Here is a 22,908-nt window from a genome sequence, read left to right on the forward strand (position 1 = left end):
CAACTTGGCCATGCGACTGATGCAGCCGCCATTCTTCTTCAAGAGGGCAGCAGAAACTCAATATACCCTTAGGGCTAGATGTCGGGGGCCGAAAGGAGACTGAAGTCTGGCCATCAGAGTCAAAGGAAATTTGGGCCCTAAGCTTGGACAACAGGTCCCGGCCTAACAAAGGGATTGGACAGTCTGGCATATACAGGAATTCATGAGTGACTGTGTGTGAGCCTAATTGGCATCTACGGGTCGTCAGGAAGGGCCTCCGGTTCTGCACCCCCGTGGCTCCCACCACTCGGACAGTTTTTCCAGACACAGGCGCTAATCGCTCCGTCACAACAGAATGTTCAGCTCCTGTATCAATCATGAATGGAATTGAGCGGCTCCCTATAGTTAACTTGACCATAGGTTCCTGGGAGCCCAGTTTGTAGGAACCCGGTCTGTCCTATTCATCCCATTCTGCCATCTCGGCTATCCCAATGATGTCAGAATCAGGAGGCTCATACCTTCCCTCTCGAACTCGGCCTCGGCTTCCTCGATCTCCTGGTCCCCTTCTCAGTCCCTGACGCCTCTTTCCAGTGCCCTCTTTCCTTGCAGTAGGCACACTGATCCCTCTCCAATCTTGGTCTGGGATTCTCCCCCCGTGGCCGGGATTGATTGAAGGAATCTCGGGGCCTGGCTGGCGGTCCAGGGTCCCACCTTGGCTTCCCATTAGCTAGAGGTCGACCTCGGTTAAGGGTGGAATTAGTAATGGCTGCCGCTAAAAGGTCGGCCTTCTTCTGCATCTTCCGGTCAGCCTCTCGGCGCACCTCCTGATCCCTATTAATGAAAACCTTGGTTGCGATCTCAATTAGCTGGGTGGTATTCATCCCTGCGAATCCCTCCTGACGCTGCAACTTCTTCCGGATATCTGGCATACTCTGGGCCACCAATGCGCTATTCACCATTCTCTGGTTTTCTAGAGCCTCAGGGTCAAATGGGGTGTATGTTCTGTAGGCTTCAATTAGTCGCTCTAAAAAGGCCCCAGGGGATTCAGTTGCCCCTTGGAGAATTTCAGAGACCTTTGCCAGATTAATGGGCCTCTTTATGCCTTTCCTCATACCTTCCAGCAAGTCCCGGCAATAGCCAGACAACAGTTCATAGTGCTGCTCATTATTTGGATCCCAAGCTGGAGCTGCACGAGGGAACCGAGTTCTAACCCATTGCTCTGGGTCCTGTGTCCCCTCGGGGACACGCGCTCGCGTGATGGCCTCAGCATTTTGTAAAATCTTCCGCCTCTCCTCAGTTGTGAAGAGGGTCAGGAGAAGTTGTTGACAATCAGTCCAGGTTGGGTTATGGGTGGCCATAATGCTATCCACTAGGTCCACCACTGCCTGAGGCTTTTCAGTATAAGAAGGGTAATGCGTCTTCCAATTCAGGAGATCGGTGGTTGTGAAGGGTACATACTGGTAGGCCTGTGCCTGTGCCTGTATAACCTGACCCTCATTATTAGGATCCGGTCGAGTGATGGTTACCTGACGGAGGGGCAGAACTCTCGAGGAGGTAGGAATGGAACCTGAGGCAGAGCTAGGAGCTACCCTCCTATCATGCTCAAAGGTGATTGCAGCAGGTCTAACCCATTCAGAGGAGGTGTGTTGAACCCCTGAGGGATGGGGAGGGGTACTCATAGACTGAGAGGTGGTCACAGGTGATTCAGTCCATTGAAAAGGATGCCGGGCCCCTGATGAGTGGATAGGGGTACTAGAAGGAGAGGCTGGGCTGTCGGGAGTTGAGGAGTCAGGGAATGGAGCCCAAAGCGGGTCTTTGGAGGTTAACAGGGAAGGATGTGGCACAGAAGGGTAGAGGCTGGGTGAAAAGTCCAACCTAGGATGTGGCGGGGTTTGCACAGAAGGGGAGGAACTATCCGGAGAAGCCTGTGCTGGAGAGGCTTGGGCTGGACGGCGTGGATCTCTGGGGGTGGCACGGAACCCCAACAATGGGCCATAAGGTGGTGGCTCAAGATCTGAGGGGTCATCAGAGAGTATGGGTTTCTCGGACAGGGTAGGGGCGGAAGCCACCGATTGGGTGGTAGGCTTCCTGGGGCTCTTTCCCTCTTCCAATTTAGACTTTCTAATCTTTCTTTGAACGCGGCCCAACATGAACTTTACTGGGGATCCCATATAAGTTTTCAACCAAGAGGGAGGGTCAGTCACAAGGCTGTCCCAGGAATCTATATAGGGGAGTTGTTCAGAATATTCTGGTTCTCCTACAATTATGCTGTAGACCTTCCGGATTACTTCAATATCTAAGATGCCACTAGGGGGCCACCCCACTCCCATAGATGGCCACTCAACTTCACACAAGGTTCTTAGAGTACTTAAACTTAAAGTCTGTCCATAATCATTAATTAAAAATCCTTTCTTGAAATTCTTAAGCATACAATCTAGGGGAGTAGCAATTTGTCTAGATGATGTCCCTCCCATAATGCTTACAGTTACAACACACAAAAGGGGAGGGAATTTTTGGAAGTGTGGTTATGGGGTCCACACTCCCGAGACACAATGGTAGACAAACAACAATCGCTTCCTTCCGTCGCTGGTCAATTGAACTCGCGTTAACTGGAAACGCAGCTATAAGAAGTCCGCACTCATTAACATTCAAGCATCACACATTCAGTACAGAAAATCCCACCCAACAATTTCAGATTTCTAAGATACAGATAAGCTCAGGCGGTTTTGCTACTAATCTCCACTAGACTAGAAGCTACTAAGGCCTTCGCTGAGAGTTGATCAGACTCCCCTTCCCTCAATTTTTGAGGGGCTGGTTTACAGTTTCCTAGCTAGGATTACAATACAGAATACAAAATACATACCCGGCTAATGTGCAGGGTCCGGGATCCCACCGCTGCCACCAAGAATTGTTGCAGGAATTGATGCAGGAATTACCCCTATTGTTAGCAGAATCTGTGGTACTTCAGGAGTCAAACAGCACACACCAGAATGAGGGAGAAATCTTCTTTATTTGCCAGCAAACAAAGTAGAACATCAGCTCTAGCTCTCTTCTTCTCTTCCTCAGCTCTTTGTGTCTCGTGGCTTCTGTCTCAGCTCCTTCTCTTCTGCTGTCTCTCCTTCTTCTGTCTGTTCCTTCTGACGTAAGCTGCTTCTGCTCCCACTTATATACAGTTCTATCCCCTCCTAGCCCCCCTTACTCTCCAGATGGTAAAGAATAGATTAATTACCCTGCCTTGAACTAATTATTACCATACATATATTCCAAATATCAGTTACATAGGTTCGATATTTCTCAAACTGACCTATGACCTGAGGCCTCTCACACCAGACAATTGGGCACCAGAACTCTTGCATTTCATTATGATTAATTTCTCAGCTAACTTCATAACTTAGGTTCATTTAGGGGCTAAGGGATATTCTTGCTTAATGCTACAGTCCTACACTTAGCTAATCAATCAAGGAGAAGGCTTTTCCTGACCTTTTTCACCTATTAGCTTCCTTCACAGAACTAGCTAGGACCGTAGTTAATTCAAACCAGATGCTGACCTTTTCAACTGCAATCTTAATTGAAAAGTAAGGCAGAGAGTTGAACAGATATTCTACATATTAATTACACAGAATAAAACATATTCTTCAATAAACAGAAATCAGAATTCCTTATAACAAAATCTACATATCAAGAATATCTAGAATTATTTAAACAACATTCAGCCTACTTTTAAACTACAGTATGTCTGGCTCATGCCTTGTTTATAATGGTATACAGATGTGGTAACTAATACCTGTGAACTAGCCTTAACCCTCCATCATTCACAAAGGGTCAAAGAAAGTTTCTCTCTCTGACCTTTCTAACCTTTAGCCTAGCCAAAGCTAGATCTAAACCAGATGGCATTCCTCCTTCACTTGCAGGGTGAAAAGTTGAAATAGAATTTAAACATATATATATAATTATGCCCATGCTGCCTCACAGGTACAGCAGAAAAAAAACCGTGCAGCTCTCTGCTGCTTCAAGAAAAAAAAACAGTTGGAGCCAATTTAACAGTCCCCAAAGATAGATTCCCCTGTAGTCCAACTTCACAACCAAAAGGAACCCAGGTAGCTCGGCCCCATGCTTGGGTTTCTGCAACAGTTCAAAAACCTCAAAGTTCCTTGGGCCTCAGCCCACAAAAGGAAAAAAAAACTGTAGCTACTTTCCCCTCCCCCACACAAAAAGAAGGTTTGTTTTCTCCACAGTTCAAAATCCACAGGGCTCAATGCCTTAGCACTCAATTCAGACACACAGTCTCTTCACAAAAACACAGCCTGAACTCCTTTGGGAAAGAGGAAAAGATCCCCCCCTTTCTGGGTCACTCTATTACTTCACTGACCCTCCTCCCGCATGACCTTTCCCCTTTCCACTTTCAGCCCAGCTCTGACACCAAGAGTTCACCTGGTTTTTCAGTTTAGCTTTCAAGGCATGAGCCCAGGCAGAAAGGTCCATGGGTTCCTCAGAACCTGCCTCATGCTCCTTCTCTCCAGCAGCCTGCCAGTCCATGGGCTCATTCTCCTCTACCCTGGCCTGCTGTTCCTCTCTTACTTGATTATGTTCCAGGTGCCCCTCCCCTGCCTTGTCAGAGCCTTCTCCCGGGGAATGCTGGGGCCAATAATCCCTATACCAGGGTTTTCCCCGGGAATGCTGGGAAATGTAGTCCTTCTCCCACCTCCATTTTCTAGGGGGCACTACCTTTTTCCTTCTCTCTCTCTCTCTCTCTGAGGAATGATTAAAGGTAGGGCTCTGCTCTGTCTCCCTCGGCTCTTGAGCCTCCTTCCTTCTCCCTCCTCCACTTCCATCTGTACAAAACCCTTATCCTCCCCTTCACAACATTCACCTAGCATTCTCCACATCAGACTCACCCTTAAAAATACAATTATCTTCCACAGCTGATAGGATCACTGAAACAGATTTTTTGGGAGGCACTGTTCCGGGGCAATGATTCCAGCCTCTGCTCCCTCTACTTACAGGATAAAGTCCTCGCCCTTTTCTTCGCGTTCGCTGATCTGTTTCTGTCAGTCCTGACTCCTGACGTCCTGCATGCACGTCCTGTATGTAGCCCCATGCATGACGTGCATGCAGGATGTCAGGAGTCAGGAATGACAGAAACAGATCAGCGAAGGCGCCGGAGACCAGTGCTGAGGAAGACTTCGGCTGGCGGGGGTTGGGGACCCCCGCCAAGCAAAGGTACCTGGCAGTGGGGGAGGGACGGCGGCGGCAAGGGGGTTGAAAGTAGAGGGGGGCCAAGGCTAAATCTACGCCCCTGCAGCAAACCCTCTCTCCACCCCCCACAGACCCACCCAAACCTCAATTCCTAACAACAGGGCCGCCGAGAGGGGGGGGGCAGGGGGCAAAATTCCCTGGGTCCGGCCTCCAAGGCAGGGAGGGTGGTCCGGCACCAACAAGCTTCTTCCTGCATGCCTGCTTATGGGTCTGTCTCTCACGGATTTGTATTAATGCGATAACCCGGGTGGCCCGGTGGTAATCGGCAGTTGGCGCGCGCTGCAGGCTTACCACCCAGTTAGCACATGAGACCTTACCACTGTTAGTGGGTGGTTTTAAGGTCTCAGGTCAAAAATGGATGTGCACTGGTTATCATTTTGCCACATGTCCATTTTCCTGTACATTAAAAAATCCCCTTTTTTCCAGGCACGCTCAGGAAATAGACCAGCACATGTCCAAAAAATGCTTTACACCAGCGCATACAACGTTTGGGCGTGTCTTAGTAAAAGAGCCCCATAATGTACAAACACGTCTAACATTGCAGACATTCCATGTCTTGTCTCCCACATGCACGCATAACTTACAAAATACTGTACTGTAGGTGCATGGTCCATAGTGTTTAGGCATATTCACTCAATCTTACTATTGACCTGGCGTGAGTGAGTACGCTTAACATTGTTCACATATGTTTGGGCTTAAGCCAGTATCCTATACTGGCATTTGTGCTCATAGATGCCATTATAGAATTGACAGTACAAACACAAAAAAGTAAAGGCTGGCCAAATCAATCCAACACAGGAGATGATGCTTAAAAAACACTTTATTTGCTGCTTGGACAGAGGGACCCGACACGATCCGTGTTTTGGAGTACTGAAAATGCCTAGCTCGGGGGTCACAATAGTGTTCAACAAGGTTACTGAACAAACAAAGCAGCCCAAAGGCATCCACTCAAAATAAATACTGAACACACAGCGTTACCCGAAGGAGTCTGCTCTGCTCTCTGTCCAAGCAGCAAATAACGTGTCTTTTAAACATCATCTTCTGTGTTAGATTGTCCTTTGGCCAGCCTCTACTTTTTTGTGTTTATACTGTCTACGTAGAGGTTTTTCCTGCTTGCTGTGCCTGATTATAGAATTGGCACTCATAGTCCCCCATCATGGTTCCTAACAGGTAGTATTCAATTATAGAATTGCCACCACTGTGGAGCAACACGTACGGCATGGGCAGTTTTCTGAAAGCTCTTTTACCCATTTCATTTTTTACTTGAATGGACTTTTGACTTTTTAGTATTGCTTTCTAAAAGGTGTAAATGGCATAAATGCACAAGAAGACAATATTTCTTCAGTAGGAAGGAACCTCTAGATGGAGAAAGCTTATTAGGCTCAAAGGAAGCAACCTGAGAAATAAAATTAGACAATATTTCTTCATAGAAGGGAATGATGAAAACGTTGCTGCACAGAGCAGCCTTCCAGCTTAGTTTATACAGATAAACTAAATAACAGATCTGAAGCCCAGAAAAAGTTTAGTTGGGAGAAAGCGAAAGAAAAGATGCAGATCCATTAGAGCCGATATCATAGCAACAGAAAGTAAACTGAACAGTTTGAATGGTCCTTATCTGCCATTCATTATATTCTCAGTTTCAATATATCTAATGAATTCCTTAGCTTACTAGTTCATATGGATTTAACCTTGGCTATTGACCCTGAAACCGGGATGAAATCACAATGTTCCAGTTTCCAGATCTAATCATTCTCCTGAATACTCTCTATCATTTGTTTCTGAAATATTGGTGAATTGTTATATGACTACAGATAGACACAGGCAAAAGATAACTATACATGGAAGAGGAAAATCAATTTAGGCTTCATTCTAAAATTCAGTCCATCAAGTCAGATCAAAATCCAGACCAAGGTAGCTTGATTCATTCCAGAGCAGAGGAGGTTAGGACTGTCAATAGTCATGGTTAGGATACTTTGGGGATGATGTACTAAAATGGAGAAACTTTGCAAAGGGGGTTTTGTATGAAAAAATGCATGGATATCCTGAAATTCTAGTGTTTTCTCATGTTTAGCTCACGTGGATGGGCATAATCGAACGTCGCCGGCGATCTATTTTGGCGGCGGTGCAACAGCTGGCTGGAACCGTATTATCGAAAAAGATGGCCGGCCATCTTTTTTTTCGATAATACGGTTTAGCCCGGCTAAATGCCAGAGTTCACTGGGTTTGAGATCACCGGTTTTGTTTTTCAGCGATAAGGGAAAAAAATGCCAGACATCTCAAACCCGGCGAAATCCAAGGCATTTGGTCATGGGAGGATCCAGCATTTATAGTGCACTGGTCCCCTGACATGCCAGGACACCAACCGGGCACCCTAGGGGACATTTCTAAAAAAAAATTTTAAATACCAAAAAAGCTCCCAGGTGCATAGCTACTACTACTACTACTACTATTTAGCATTTTTATAGCGCTACAAGGCATACGCAGCGCTGCACAAACATAGAAGAAAGACAGTCCCTGCTCAAAGAGCTTACAATCTAATAGACAAAAAATAAAGTAAGCAAATCAAATCAATTAATGTGTACAGGAAGGAGGAGAGGAGAGTAGGTTGAGGCGAGTGGTTACAAGTGGTTACGAGTCAAAAGCAATGTTAAAGAGATGGGCTTTCAGTCTAGATTTAAAGGTGGCCAAGGACGGGGCAAGATGTAGGGGCTCAGGAAGTTTATGCCAGGCATAGGGTGCAGCGAGACAGAAGGCGCAAAGTCTGGAGTTGGCAGTAGTGGAGAAGAGAACAGATAAGAAGGATTTATCCATGGAGCGGAGTGCATGGGAAGGGGTGTAGAGAAGGATGAGTGTGGAGAGATACTGGGGAGCAGCAGAGTGAGTACATTTATAGGTTAGTAGAAGAAGTTTGAACAGGGTGTGAAAACTGATAGGGAGCCAGTGAAGCAACTTGAGGAGAGGGGTAGTATGAGTAAAGCGACCCTGGCGGAAGACAGCTCCCTTACCTTGGGTGTTGAGCCCCCCAAATCCTCCCCAAACCCATTCCCCACAACTCTACACCATTACCATAGCTCTTATGGGTGAAGGGGGCACCTACATGTGGGTAGAGTGGATTTTGGGGGGATTTGGAAGGCTTAACATTTACCACCACAAGTGTAACAGGTAGGGGGGATGGACCTGGGTCTGCCTGCCTGCCTGAAGTGCACTGCACCCATTAAAAACTGCTCCAGTCAGGGAGCTGGGTATGACATTTGAGGCTGACATACAGGCTGGTAAAAAAAAGGTTTTGAGTTGTATTTTTTTTAGTGCGGGAGGGGGTTGGTGACCACTGGGGGAGTACGGGGAGGTCATCCCCCATTCCCTTCGGTGGTCATCTGGTCAGTTGGGGCACCTTTTTGAGGCTTGGTCATGAAAATAAAAGGACCAAGAAAACCCGGCGAAATACTGCTTAACACCGTTTTTTTTTCCATTATCCGCGAAAGCCGGCCATCTGGTAGCCACACCCATGCCCGCCCATGTCCCGCCTTCGCTACGCCACCGACACGCCCCCTTGAACTTTCGCCGGCGAGGCAACGGGAAAGCGGCGATGCTGTAAAAAAAAGCCGCTTTCGATTATACCGATTTCGCCGCTTTTGAGAGATCACTGGCCATCTCCTGATTTATGTCGGGAAATGGCCGGCAATCACTTTCGAAAATAAGCCTGACAGGCTTCTTTTGCAAAAGTTTCTGCAAATTTGTCCTTTGCCTAAGTAGGCTTTCCTGTGCACGCTGTTACACATGGAGCTTTCTTGTTGTGATACAAAAGTGTATGAAGCAGTGCACTACTGCTGAATTTCATTAAAACACAGAAACATACATCTTTGAACACTGGCTTTCACACAAAAAAGTAATAATAATGATAAATAAAAATACTACAGTTCAGTAAGGTACAGTTATTATTTTCTGGCAGATTCCAGGTAACAAAATTTCACACAAAATTTTGCCACCCAGTAGCAAAATTTCATCCAAATGGAGCTACTAATCTATGAAAGATCCCCTGGGCTATTGCATCAACCTTTAAATAAGATTTGCATGAAAACTTAAATAGTAATTGCTTGTTCTGCACATTGGTTTAGTGAAATTGCTGCTATCAATCTGCCATTTTCATCATCAGTAAAATTCACTCAAAAAGAGCTCTTATCTCTGTATCTCTTTTGAAAGCAATATATAAAGTGAGTAATATAAATTCATAAAATCTAACTTGTTAAATGTCATTTTAATATATTCAGCTAACTGTAAAGACTGATTTGAAATAATTCCACTTTTTTTTATCTAAATTAATTCTCTCTATGTTCTCTATTCTCTCATTTTCCTTAGGTTTTTCTTCTCATTTCTGTACTTCAAATTAAAATATTGTAACATTAATCTTAAAGAGAGAGTTTAAATGAATAGCTGCCATATATTAAAGTATATTTCCTGTGTTTTCTCTTGTAGGATATTAAACCTGATTTACCATGGAAAAACTGCTTTTTTGTCTGCTGTTCATTGGCATGGCAGTGAAAGCCGAGGTCTGTCCAAAGCGCTGTACCTGTCAGAATCTGTCTCCCAATCTTGCAACCCTTTGTGACAAGAAAGGGCTTTTGTTTGTTCCACCAAACATTAACCGTAGAACTGTAGAACTACGCCTGGCTGATAATTTTGTTACAAATATTAAAAGGAAAGACTTTGCCAATATGACCAGCTTGGTGGACCTGACCCTATCAAGGAATACAATAAGTTTTATAACACCTCATGCATTTGCAGATTTGCGCAATTTGAGGGCTTTGCATTTAAATAGCAACAGATTGACTAAAATAACAAATGACATGTTTAGTGGGCTTTCAAACCTCCACCATTTGATTCTCAATAACAATCAGCTGACTTTAATATCTTCCACAGCTTTTGATGATGTTTTAGCACTGGAGGAACTCGATTTGTCTTATAACAACCTGGAAACAATCCCTTGGGATGCCGTTGAGAAGATGGTTAGCTTACACACACTCAGTCTAGATCATAATATGATTGACAATATCCCTAAAGGAACTTTTTCTCACCTGCACAAGCTTAATAGATTAGATGTGACATCAAATAAACTGCAGAAACTACCACCTGACCCTCTCTTTCAACGAGCTCAGTCATTGGTAACCTCAGGAATCATGAGCCCATCCAGTTTTGCATTAAGCTTTGGTGGAAACCCTCTGCATTGCAATTGTGAACTTTTATGGCTGAGACGCCTTCTAAGGGAGGATGACTTGGAGACTTGTGCTTCTCCTCCACTTCTATCTGGACGTTACTTTTGGTCAATCACAGAAGAAGAGTTCCTGTGTGAGCAGCCACTCATTACTAGATATACTCATGAGCTTAGAGTATTAGAGGGTCAAAGAGCAACATTGAGATGTAAAGCCCGAGGAGATCCCGAACCAGCTATTCATTGGATTTCACCGGAAGGAAAGATTATTTCCAATGGCACAAGGTCCTTTATTTATGACAATGGAACATTAGATATCTTGATAACAACTGTTAAAGATACAGGTTCTTTCACCTGCATTGCTTCAAACCCTGCAGGTGAAGCTACTCAATCGGTGGACCTTCATATAATCAAACTTCCTCACATGATTAACAGCACAAACCATATTCATGAGCCTGATCCTGGTTCTTCAGATATATCAACATCTACTAAGTCTGGCTCAAATGCAAGCAGTAGCAATGGGGATACTAAAATTAGTCAGGATAAAAAAGTAGTAGTGGCTGAAGCAACATCATCTACTGCACTAATAAAATTCAATTTTCAAAGGAATATACCTGGAATCCGTATGTTCCAGATTCAGTACAATGGCACTTATGATGACTCGCTTGTTTACAGGTAAGACAAATTTGATTCAGTCTACAACATTGTTATGACATTCATTGAGATGATTTTCTGTGATAAGTGCTGTAGTTTAATATTAATTGACAATTCCTTCAAAATGCTGTGTTCAGAAACAGATCACAGGATGCCTATAATTGAATTATGGAATATTCAGCATATCATGAACTTTAAGTGATCTATTTTTGGGTAGCAAATAGATCACTCTTAATAAGTTTTGGTTCTGAAGACAATTATTCCCTCCCTACACCTCTCCACACATATTTGTAAATTCATTGCTCTTTTGGTTCTGTAATATTACCCTTAGTACTTTCTTGAACTGCCAAACTATTTGATATGCATAGAGGTGTTACATGCACAAAGTGGATTTGTTTTGATATTCGGCTAATGTAACAGTCACACCTTTAAAAACCAATTTGTCATAAATGATTTTTCTAGCAGGGGCTGTTATTGGGAGTTCTGCATTGCCAAGCAATGCAATTAGCTTGTCAATAAAATCTGCCAGCCCTCATTAATATTGTACTATATCAGGAATGGAATGCAGTAGTTTTGTAGATAAAATTATGAAACACCTTTCAGTTATTTATCTTTCTATATCAAGATCAGTGTTATTCACACCCAGCCCTGAGGGCTGCAAAAGGTCATGTTTTCAAGATACCCCTAATGCAATGGTTCCCAAACTGGTCCTGGAGGCACCCCAGCCAGTCAGGTTTTTGGGATACCCACAATGAATATTCATGAGAGAGATTTGCATGCAGTGGAGGCAGTGCATGCAAATCTCTCTTATGAATATTCATTGTGGGTATCCCAGAAACCTGAATGGCTGAGGTGCCTCCAGGACCAGGTTTGGGATCCACTGCCCTAATGGATATGCATGAGGGAGATTTGAATACAATGGATGTAGTAGACACACATATATATATGTCATGTATATTTGTTAGATATATCTTGAAAACCTTATCCATTGGTGGTCATCAACTGGAAGTGAAGACTAAGGATCTAGATAGCTAGATACATTGTGCTAGGTCTTCTTGATTATAAGTGAATCATGCTATTTTAACTGTAATTGACACATGCTCTATTGTCTCTCAGGATGATACCTCCTACAAGCAAAACATTCCTTATAAATAACCTGGCTGCTGGAACTGTTTATGATCTTTGTGTCCTAGCAATTTATGATGATGGCATCACTTCCCTCACTGCGACAAGAGTTGTGGGTTGTATACAGTTTACTACAGAGCAGGATTATGTCCGTTGTCACTTCATGCAGTCACAATTTTTGGGAGGCACCATGATTATAATAATTGGAGGTATAATTGTTGCATCTGTACTGGTTTTTATCATAATACTAATGATACGATATAAAGTTTGCAACAACAATGGCCATCATAAGGTTACTAAGGTCAACAATGTGTATTCTCAGACCAATGGAGCTCAGAATCAAGGTTGCAGTGGGTCAGTAGCCCAGTCTATTTCGAAACAGGCTGTAGGAAATGAAGAGAGTCTCCAGTGTTGTAAAGTGGCTAATGAAAATTTGATGCAGTCATTGGACCCTTGTTCAAGCCAAGACTCTTCCACCACTACCTCTGCATTGCCCTACACCTGGACTTCAAGCATAGCTGCATCTCAAAAGCAGAAAAAAAAGACTGGGCTAAAGCCCACTAATGAGCCACAGAGTGAAATCATCTCAAACATTGAGTCCCAGAATACTAACAGAAATAACTCAACTGCCCTGCAGTTAACTGCTCCCCTTTCTGATTCAGTCAAGGGAGCTCCTTCAGTAAAAAGACCACAGTCAAAACCAAGTAAGTTTCTTACTTTGCCTGTTGAATCCTCCAGGGCAAGGCGCAGATACTCTCTGAACGGAGAACTGATGGAGTATCACTGTTACATTAACTCAGAGAACACTGGTGGATTATGGTCTAAGAGGAGCATGTCTATGAACGGGATGCTAATTCAGTCAAACAATTCTGATATGCATAGAGGAAAAGCAGCTTTCTCAAGTTCTGAGTGGATATTGGAAAGCACTGTGTGACCTGTTTTAATTTCATTTTAGGTTTTTTTCTTTATTTTTCAAGAAAAAAAAATCACTGTTTGAGGACCCTGATTGGAAATTAAAAGTTCAATCGCATCTTATTAATTTATGGCTTATATATGCAGGGTTATGTATAAGCTGTTTACTGCACACATTTTTGTTTACTTAAAAATAAAAGTCGAAGGCAACATTAAAAGGTATTATGGTTATGAAAAAAGCATGAAACAGCACCAGTGCCTTCCCCTGCTCTAGGACTGGCTTCCTGGTTCTGCAGTAGCAGACAAAACTAAAAAGAGCGTTTTCACAGAAAAAGCCTTTCATACTGGAAACAAGATTTCCTTCAAGCATATAAAAAAAAGACCACTTATGATAAATTATTAAATTCATATTTTTTAAAGCCCAGACTGCATATTTCTTTTCAGTGACAATGGTGTTGCCTTTGTTTTTAGGCAAATGCTGTACAGAACAACAACTCTGTGTTGTTAACAGTATGTTGTGTAAAATAAAATATTCAATAAGTATACCCAGTGTTAAATTCAGTACCCAATTTCATTGCATTTTCAATCAACGTGCCTTAGGAAATCATTATTTGTATGCACAGTATTGTGTAGAATCATGAATGGAGAAGACGAGTATATTTACCTTCATGGTTTAAATATTATCTTTTGAAGACATGGAGATCTGACCATTAATCTCAAATGAATCTGCCATAACACTGCAGATTTAGTTGGTGGTATTCATCATTAACATGGTAAAGGTGGTGAAAATGGATGGGGCCTAGGCAGCTCTAGCTCTGTTAGGCAGTGTTGTTGAAATCAATATGATTAGCTTTCTCGTCAGCTACTATTGGCAACTTGTCACATTTAGGGCCCCTTTTACCAAGCTGTGGCAAAAGGGGGCTGGCGCTGGCGTCGGTGCATGTTTTACATGCGTGCCAAGGCCCCCTTTTACCGCAGCTGATAAAAGGGAAGTCTTGCCTTCCTGCATGAAGTAGCTATGCGGCAAGTAAAGCACTTGCCGCATGGCCATTTCAGGGAGGAGCCCTTACCACTACTCATTGAGGTGGCGGTAAGGGCTCCCACACTAACCCAGTGGTAACTGGGCAGCGCGCGGCACTGCCCGATTACTGCCGAGTACGCTCCGGCACTACAGAAATAAATACATTTTTGTAGCACCGGAAATGACAGTGTGCTAGGTATGGGAAGTACTGCTGGGCTGCTGCGGTAGCCTAGCGGTGCTTCCTGTATAGTGAGCAGTAAGCCTACGTTGGGCTTACCGCCGCTTAGTAAAAGAAGCCCTTATTGACTGGTATGGGATATAAGTTAGAAAAATAACCACAAATCTACACTTCCTCTTGAGTCCTAGATAAATGAATTGCAGGACATATTGTTCATCTTGTAGCAAGGAACAAGAAAGAAAAAAAAATGATTATTTGGCAAAGGCCTTCCTCAAAAAGCATAAAGGACTTATAGAACTCAATGTTAATAATCTGAGCTTTATTTAGTTGAAAACTAAAACAGAACAGTTTATATGTCAATAAAAAATTGTCAAAATGTCATTTTCCTTGGTCAATAGGCAGTCTGGAGATTGCCCACTCCCTTATTGGGAAAGAATAGGCACAGAAATCAACAACGTGAATGTTTTAATCTATTTTTGGCATAGACATTTGGAGGGACATATTTAAGATGGGAGAAAAATAATAAATAGACTTTGCAAATCTATACACATGAAGCTAGAACATATAAATCAATATCGAACTAAGTCAAGCCTGCTCAAGTCTGATGATATTTTACAAATGGGGCCTTTTCACTTACCATACGCCAAACAAGAACTACCAGCGGGCTACCGCAGCAGCCCAGCTGTAGTTCCCTCCTCCAGCACGTGCCATGTCTGATGCTATAAAAATATTTTCCAGTTTTGTACCTCCAGTGTTTACTCGACAGTAATTAGTTACTGCTGGTTAGCGCAGGAGCCCTTTCCGCCACCTCAATGGGTGTCGGTAAATGCTTCCCCCTGAAATTGCCATGCAGTAAGTGGTTCACTAACCAAACAGCCATTTCTTTAAAAAAAAAAAAAAAGATAGCCTTTTACCCTCGTCGGTAAAAGGGGTCATCAGTGCGCATCAAAAACATGCGCTGACACTAGCAAAGGCCCGTTTTCGCCACAACCTAGTAAAAGGACCCCTAAGTACAGAAGCCACAGTTATTCTGCCAAAACAAGCACTTTTAAAACTCTATGCATGCCCAGGAGCAACTGTAAAATCCAACAGCGATATATTTAGACATATTCATGCATTCTCTTCTTGAAATGTAGAATACGTGTATAGATTTTGAGTCTGCCCAATCCCCACCCAAACCCAACCTTTTTGCCATCTTTACATGGTGCAGATTTACACATGTAAATACTGGCTTTATGAAATCATGCTATTTGCATGTATAGTGTGACTAGCGCTTCTAATATACCCACCATTATTTCCAAGTGAAAGTGAACTTGTTGAAAAAACAAGGGCAATATCTGTGGACATTTTTCCTCGGACACATTCAAAAGGAAAGTATACTCTGGTTTTCCTTTGAAATTGGTATAAAACTCACTGGTTAAAGCACCTACAGACTTTGCATCTATGCAAGAAGATTTTTAAAATGTCCTTCTATTTTTGAAATGCCATATTTATTTATTTATTTATTTAGCTATAGCTAACTGTGGTAATCTGCAGCAGGGACCATAGGAATAAAATGGGCCCTGCTGCAGTTAACTTGAGCTAAGCAGTAGAAAAAGACCCTCTCGGGTTCAAAAACTCCCAAGGACACAAGAGGAAATCCTCATAACAACTTAACTAAAATTGCAAGTGCATTATTAAAAAAAAATGACAATGACCGTCTTCAAAATTCTTCTAAACGAAGCATGATGCTGGGTACATTTTATCTCTAATGGACCTATTTCAAACGAAAAGCAGGAAATTTTACATAGAAACATCGAAAAACTGTAGTCAAGGACCACATGGCATATCCAGTTTGCCCATTCATGCCATCTACTCTCCCCATCACTGTCTTAGAGATCCTACGTACCTGTCCCAAGCTCTCTTGAATTCAGATAATGTTTTCATCCCAACCACTTCCACAGGGAAGTCATTCCACAAATTCACCACCCTTTCTGTGAAGAAGTATTTCCTCAGGTTACTCCTGAGTCTATCGGCTATCACCTTCATCCTATACCCCCTCGTTCTACTGCTTCCTTTCAATTGAAAGAGACTCACCTCCAGTGCACCTTTCTTCCAAAGTATATTATATATATAAAGAGAGAGAGAGAGAGATCTTTAAGCCTATCCCCGTACACTTTATGACAAAGACCACTGACTAGTTTAGTAGCTGCCCTCTGGACTGACTCCATCTTGTTTATATCTTTTTGAAGATTGTACACAATAATCTAAATGAGGTCTCAGAAGGCTATTCCTTTCCCTATGTACCCAAGCATTCTTCTAGGTTTCACCGTCACCTTTTCTACCTGTTGGTAACCTTAAAATTATCATATACGATCACACCCAAGTCCCGTTCCTCTTTCATGTACAAAAGTACTTCACGTTCTAAACTGTACCATTCCCTCAGGTTTTTGCAGTCCAGATGTTAATTCTCAGACACTGATTGCTTTAGATAAGACTATTGCCTCTATATGGATTAATGTTTATACTCTGGACCCGTTTCCTTCATCTGGGATTAAACTGCCAAATCTATGTTTAATTCTGTATTTATCACTAGTGAATTCTAGTCTATCACGCGGGCACATTCCTCATGAATGGAAAGTAGTCTCCATTAAACCAGTTCTGAAAAAACCAACCCTTCATCCATATCTTCCTGCTAACTATAGGCCTGTCTTGACTCTTTGTTTTACTTGAAACGTGATCAAGAAAGATGTTTTCCAGTAGCTTGGTCAATTTATGGAACAAAAGTTAGTGTTACATCCACGACAATCGGGTTTTAGGACAGGCTGTAGTACTGAAACTATTTTGGCTTCTGCCCTTAGGGCCTTGTTTACTAAGATGCACTAGCGTTTTTAGCACGTGTTATTTGTTAGCGTACGCTAATACTAGAGACATCCATATATTCCTATGGGTGTTTCTACTGTTAGTGCATGCTAATTTTTATCATACGCTAAAAACATTAGCTCACCTACCGCACCCTTAGAGGGTCTTTTACTAAACCTTAGCTTGAGTTATCTGTAGCAGGACCCATTTTATTCCTATGGGCCCTGCTGCAGAAAACTCGAGTTAAACTTTAGTAAAAGACCTCCTTAGTGAGGTAAGGTCGCATTTAGATAACCATCACCTTACTTTGGCTATTTCATCAGATCTTTCTGCAGCATTCAATTTGGTTGATCATTCTTTATTATTGTCACAATTGGATTCCCTGGGAATCTCTGGCACTGTCTTGCAATGGTTTCACTCATTTCTCTCTGACTGTTCCTTCCATGTTAGGTTGAATCATTCTACTTCCACTAATAAGCCGCTGGCATGTGGTTTGCCACAGGATTCAATACTCTGTCCCCTATTGTTTAATATTTTCTTGAGTCCTTTAGCCACCGTTATTCAGGATTTTTGCATTTCTTTTTCTATGTATGCTGGTGACATCTTATTACTGTATAAGGTTAGTTCTCTGACATCTGGTTTGCAACCTTTCCAACATTGTTTGCAGGTAATTGCTTAGTGGCTCACAGACCACCATCTTGTGTTAAATCGTGACAAGACAGTAGCCTGCTGGCTGATCGGTTATCTCTTTACTCCAATTGTTCCACTCTTATTATTTGACACTTTGATTACTCCCATCACTAGCTTTCACTATTTAGTGTACTCCTCAATTCTAGTCTTTCTTTTGAGCATCAAATCTCTGAACTATGTAAATCTCAGTTTTTTTTTTCTTTTGCACCAGTTGTGATTAGTCTGTTCTTCATTCGATCACGACACATTCCACTCCCATTTGGGACTATTGTGATATCATTTATTTAGGGATTTCCAATGTACTTCTCAAACGACTACAGGCATTGCAAAGCACAGCTATTTGTCTCCTCTGAAATTTATGTAAATTTGATCATGTTTCGTCCACTCTGATGAATCATCACCAGTTAGTGGTGATTTATCATATTCAGTTTAAAATGTTGTTTTTGGCTTTTGAAGCCTTTCCACAGGGTACACCTTTGTATCTATCCTTATTGACCATGCCATACTCTTCAGTATGTGTTTTGAAATCTATTAACGGTCATTGTATGGTACTTCTAGGATCACGCTCTGCCCAATTGAGGATCACACAACATAGTGCTTTTTTTCTTCATTGCTCTGCAACTCTGGAATTCTATGTCTCTGACTTTAGGCAGCATGGCTTTTCCAAAGAGCATATTCCAGCGAGTGAGGTAACTCTCTCGGTTATGGGTGCCTGAGAGATGACAGACAGAAATGGTGACTCCTAATGTGCAGGTTAATTTACCTAGGTTTTTTTTTTTGTTTTATTTCTGTGCATAGTCTGTGCATGGTTTCTTTCATATTGTATTTTGCAGTTCTTTTCTATGCTTTTTGCATTTACTTGATCAACGCTGTGATCTGTCCATCAGTTTCAGTGGTATATCAGATCTGGAATAAATAAATAAATGACCCTGCATTTTTTAGCATTAAATCTTAGCTGCCAATTCCCAGACTATTCCTCTAGCTTCATGAAGTCCTTCCTCATGAGATTTTGGTGTTCGCAAAGAGGCAAACCTTACCAGACTGCCCTTGAGCAATATTGCTTGTAAAAATATTAAAAGGAACTGAGCCAAGAAGTGAACCATATGGCACACTACTGGTAACATCATTTTCCTCAGAATGAGCTCCATTTACCACAACCTTCTGTCACCTTCCACTGAACCAGTTCTTAACCCAGTCAGTCATTTTAAGGCCCATGACGAGGGCACTCAGTTTATGTATTAGTCATCTATGCAGAACCGTGTCAAAGGCTTGAACATGAGAATAACCATACTGGGTCAGACTAATGATCCATCTAGCCCAGTATCTTGTTTCAAACAGTGATCAATCTAGGTTCCAAGTATCTGGCAGAAACCCAAATAGTAGCAACATACCATACTACCAATCCCAGGGCAAGCAGTGGCTTCCCCATGTCTGTAACAGACTATAGACTTTTTCTCCAGGAGCTTGTACAGATCGTTTTAAACCCAGGCATGCTAACTGCTTTAATACATCCTCTGGCAAGGGTTTCCAGAGCTGAACTATGCATTGAGTGAAAAAAATATTTCCTCCTATTTGTTTTAAAGTATGTCCATGTAACTTCATTGCATGTCCCCTAGACCTTGTACTTTTTGAAAGAGTAAAACATCAGCTCACAGCAACTCTGAAAAATTTTCTGTCATCTGCAAATTTAATCAGCTCATTCCAATTTCCAGATAATTTGTAAATATGTTGAACAGGTTGTTGTGTCACTCCACTATTCCCCCTCTTCCATTGAGAGAATTGGCCATTTAACCCTACCCTCTGTTTTCTGTCCAATAACCAATTCCTAATCCACAACAGATATTTGCTAAAATCTAAATACACCACATCTAGTGCTCTCTCTCAATCCAACTCTCTGGTTACCCAGCCAAAGAAATTAATCAGATGTGCCTGACAAGACCTTCCTCAAGTGAACCTATGTTGCCTGGGGTCCTATAATCCATTGGATTCCAAAAACTTTACTATTCTGTTATAAAGGCATTTCCATTAATTTACTTAACACAGAAGTCAGACTTATCGGCCTGTATTTCTGCTTTTATGGAGAGGGACTACATCTGCTCTTCTCCAGTCTTCTGAGACCACTCCTGATTCTAGAGAAGCATTGAAAATGCCAGCCATTGGAGCCACTAGAACTTCCCTAAGTTCCTTCAGTGTCCTCGGATGTATGCCATCTGGTCCCATTGATTTGTCTACCTTAAGTGTAGCCAGCTCCTCAGAAACACAGTCCTTTGAAAATTGTTTAGGGACTACCACTCCTCCATTTCTATTTGTGTTTGTCTTCTGCAGGCCTGCTCCCTGCCCTTCAGCTGTGAGCACAGAACAGAAATTCCGCTTTATCATTATCAGCTTCTACATATTCCACCCCTTCAACTTTGAGTCTTGCAATTATACTTTTGCACTTCCTCCTATCATTAACATATCTAAAAAAATGTCTTGTCCCCCCCATTTTACCGTATTGGCTGTTTTTAATTCCAGTTGCATCTTTACTTTCCTGATTACTCTACCATTTTCTCTTTAGCTTTTCCAGATATTGTCACCTGTCTTTCTATTTCTGTGATCTCTTGTAGTTTATAGAAGCTAACCTCTTTATCCTTACTTTTTCAGCTACTACTTTTGAGAATCAAAGCAGCCTCCTTTTCCTCTTACTTTTATTTGCTTTCCTTACAAAAAGGTTTGTTGCCCTTACAGTAGCTCCTTTCAGTTTTGCCCACTGCTTTCCAACTTCTTCCAGACATTCCCATCTAGACAATTCCTTGAGGTAATCCCTCATCTGAACAGTTAGTTTTTTTCACGTTTAGAAACTTCACGTTTGAATGAACCCTCTCCATATCTATCATAATATTAAACTGCACCATCTGGTGATCACTGGATGCCAGATGATCACCACTATAACATCAGAAACACTCTCCCTATTAGTAAGCATGAAGACAATTATGGCCCATCCTACATGGGTTCCATTACCAACTGCTGGGATAGTTCCCCATGTAGAGAATCTAAGATCTCCCTGCTTTAGTTTTAGTTTTATTGTAATTATGTTATGTTGATGAATTATGTTATGCTAATGAATCTACTGTATTTGTTTTTTTATGGTTCTTTTTCTTTTCTTTTCTTCTCTGCCCTAAATAAGGGCAGATTATAAATAATAAATCCAATCCAACCCAACCCCGCAATAGTGATACCCTAATCAACATCTGGCATATTAAAATCACGTATTAGTATTACTTCCCCTTTCACTGTTATACTTTGAATATTTTCAATTAAATCTCTGTCCATTTATTCTGTCTCTGAAGAGGCCTGTATATCACACCAGTGTAAATACATTTGCCATTCCCTCTTTGCAGATTGACCCACAGTGACTCTTCCTTACCCTGTAGGTACTGCAATTATGTGACTTTAATATTATCTTTAACATATAATGCCACTTCCCTCCCTTACTTCCTACCCTATCTTTCCTGAATGGATTAAAGCCTAGTATAACTATATCACAGCCATGGTTCGCTATGAACCATGTCCCTGTGATCACCATGAAATTGAACTCAGCATCTTCCATCACAGCCTCAAGATCTAAAACCTTATTTACCATACTTTGGGCATTAGTATAAAGTGCTTTAGAGACATTACCCCTTGTTTCCATTTATTTAGATGTTTTTAATACTTCACGTACCTGGGGGCTTTGACCACCCTATCCTAACAATCATAGTTTAAAGCCCTCTTCAGTAGGTTAGCCAGTCTGCTGCTGAAAACACTTTTTTCCTTCTTTGATAGATGAACACCATCTCTTCTCAGCAGCTCTTGGAAAAGCATCCCATGGTCTAGAAAGCCAAACTGTTCTTGAGGACACCATCTGTGAATCCACATATTCATCTCCAGGATTCAAACTTCTCTGCTTTGGCCTTTACCCTCAACAGGGAGGATCAACAAGAACACCACCTGTGAGCAGCACTGGATAATAGTCAGGCTTGATGAGTCTTGACAAACTCTCTGTAACATCTTGAATTTTGGCACTTGGCAGACTGCACACCTCCTGGGACATCAGGTCTGGCTGCAGATTGATGCCTCTGTACCCCTCAGAAAAGAATCACCAATCACCACTACCTTTCACCTCTTTGTGGCCTCTGATCCAGCAACTTTGGGGATTTTGAGCTCTAATTTCTCCTTTCTGGGATGCTCTCACTTTTTCTACTTCAAAGGCTGCATATTGGCTTTTTAATTCGAAGGTGGGTGGAGTCATGGTATCGATCCTGTAGGGTCTTGTGATCTGAGTTCAGTTGCCCTCTTTCAGCACAGCTACTTCTTCCCACTGCTGGAAATCTTTCATACTTCATGAAGCATTTAGTCAATGCATTTCTAATTTTCACAGATGCTTCTCAACCTTGCCATCTCCTTTCTCAGTTCTTTCACTTCTTTCTTGAGGGATTCAAGCTGAAGACATTGTGTGCATGGAATAGGCCCTTTCTTGGGATCACATTTTCTGTCTCAAAGAGGAAGAAGCTATAACTGGGGCAACAGCTTTGGTGATGTTTCCCAGCCATATTGTTGTTGCAGAGGTATTTGCACCTGTAGCAAGACAACATAAAACAGAAATAGCCTTACCAAAGTCCCTAAATATTCCTCAGATGTCCTTTAGGCTAACAGTAGCAGCTGCCTTCTTTTGTGTAATGAGGACTTCAGAAGAGATTATTTAGGTCACTTCTCTTTTCAAAATGGAGGTAAAAAAGAATCCCGGGCAAGCAAGCAAAGAAGTTCCTTAAAGAGAAAATTAAGTCCTCTCTACTAAGATTAAAAAAAGAAAGAACAACAGTTTTCCCAGCAATATAAAATTAGAATTTAAATAAACCGTTTCCTTGACATTGAGGTAGATGGGAGATGTGGCGGGAGAGAGGTTTTTTTCAACTGGTATCTGTGCTCAAAACTGATGTTACGTCAAGCTCTAAAATGCAACCTAAAAGTCTAAACTAGACTCTAAAACACAATTTAAATAAAACCCCAACAGAGACATAAAACGCT

General features: G+C 42.1%; 1 protein-coding gene across 1 annotated transcript; it reads left to right on the plus strand.

Annotated features, from left to right (window-relative positions):
• The first annotated feature begins 9,728 nt into the window (after positions 1–9,728).
• On the plus strand, positions 9,729–13,154 carry LRFN5 (leucine rich repeat and fibronectin type III domain containing 5). Its single transcript, XM_030215026.1, has 2 exons — positions 9,729–11,116; positions 12,212–13,154. Exons 1-2 carry the CDS (start codon positions 9,729–9,731, stop codon positions 13,152–13,154), a joined length of 2,331 nt encoding a protein of 776 aa, XP_030070886.1.
• Positions 13,155–22,908: the final 9,754 nt, after the last annotated feature.

The sequence above is a fragment of the Microcaecilia unicolor genome, chromosome 9 (assembly GCF_901765095.1).
Source record: "Microcaecilia unicolor chromosome 9, aMicUni1.1, whole genome shotgun sequence".
NCBI classification, from domain to species: domain Eukaryota; kingdom Metazoa; phylum Chordata; class Amphibia; order Gymnophiona; family Siphonopidae; genus Microcaecilia; species Microcaecilia unicolor.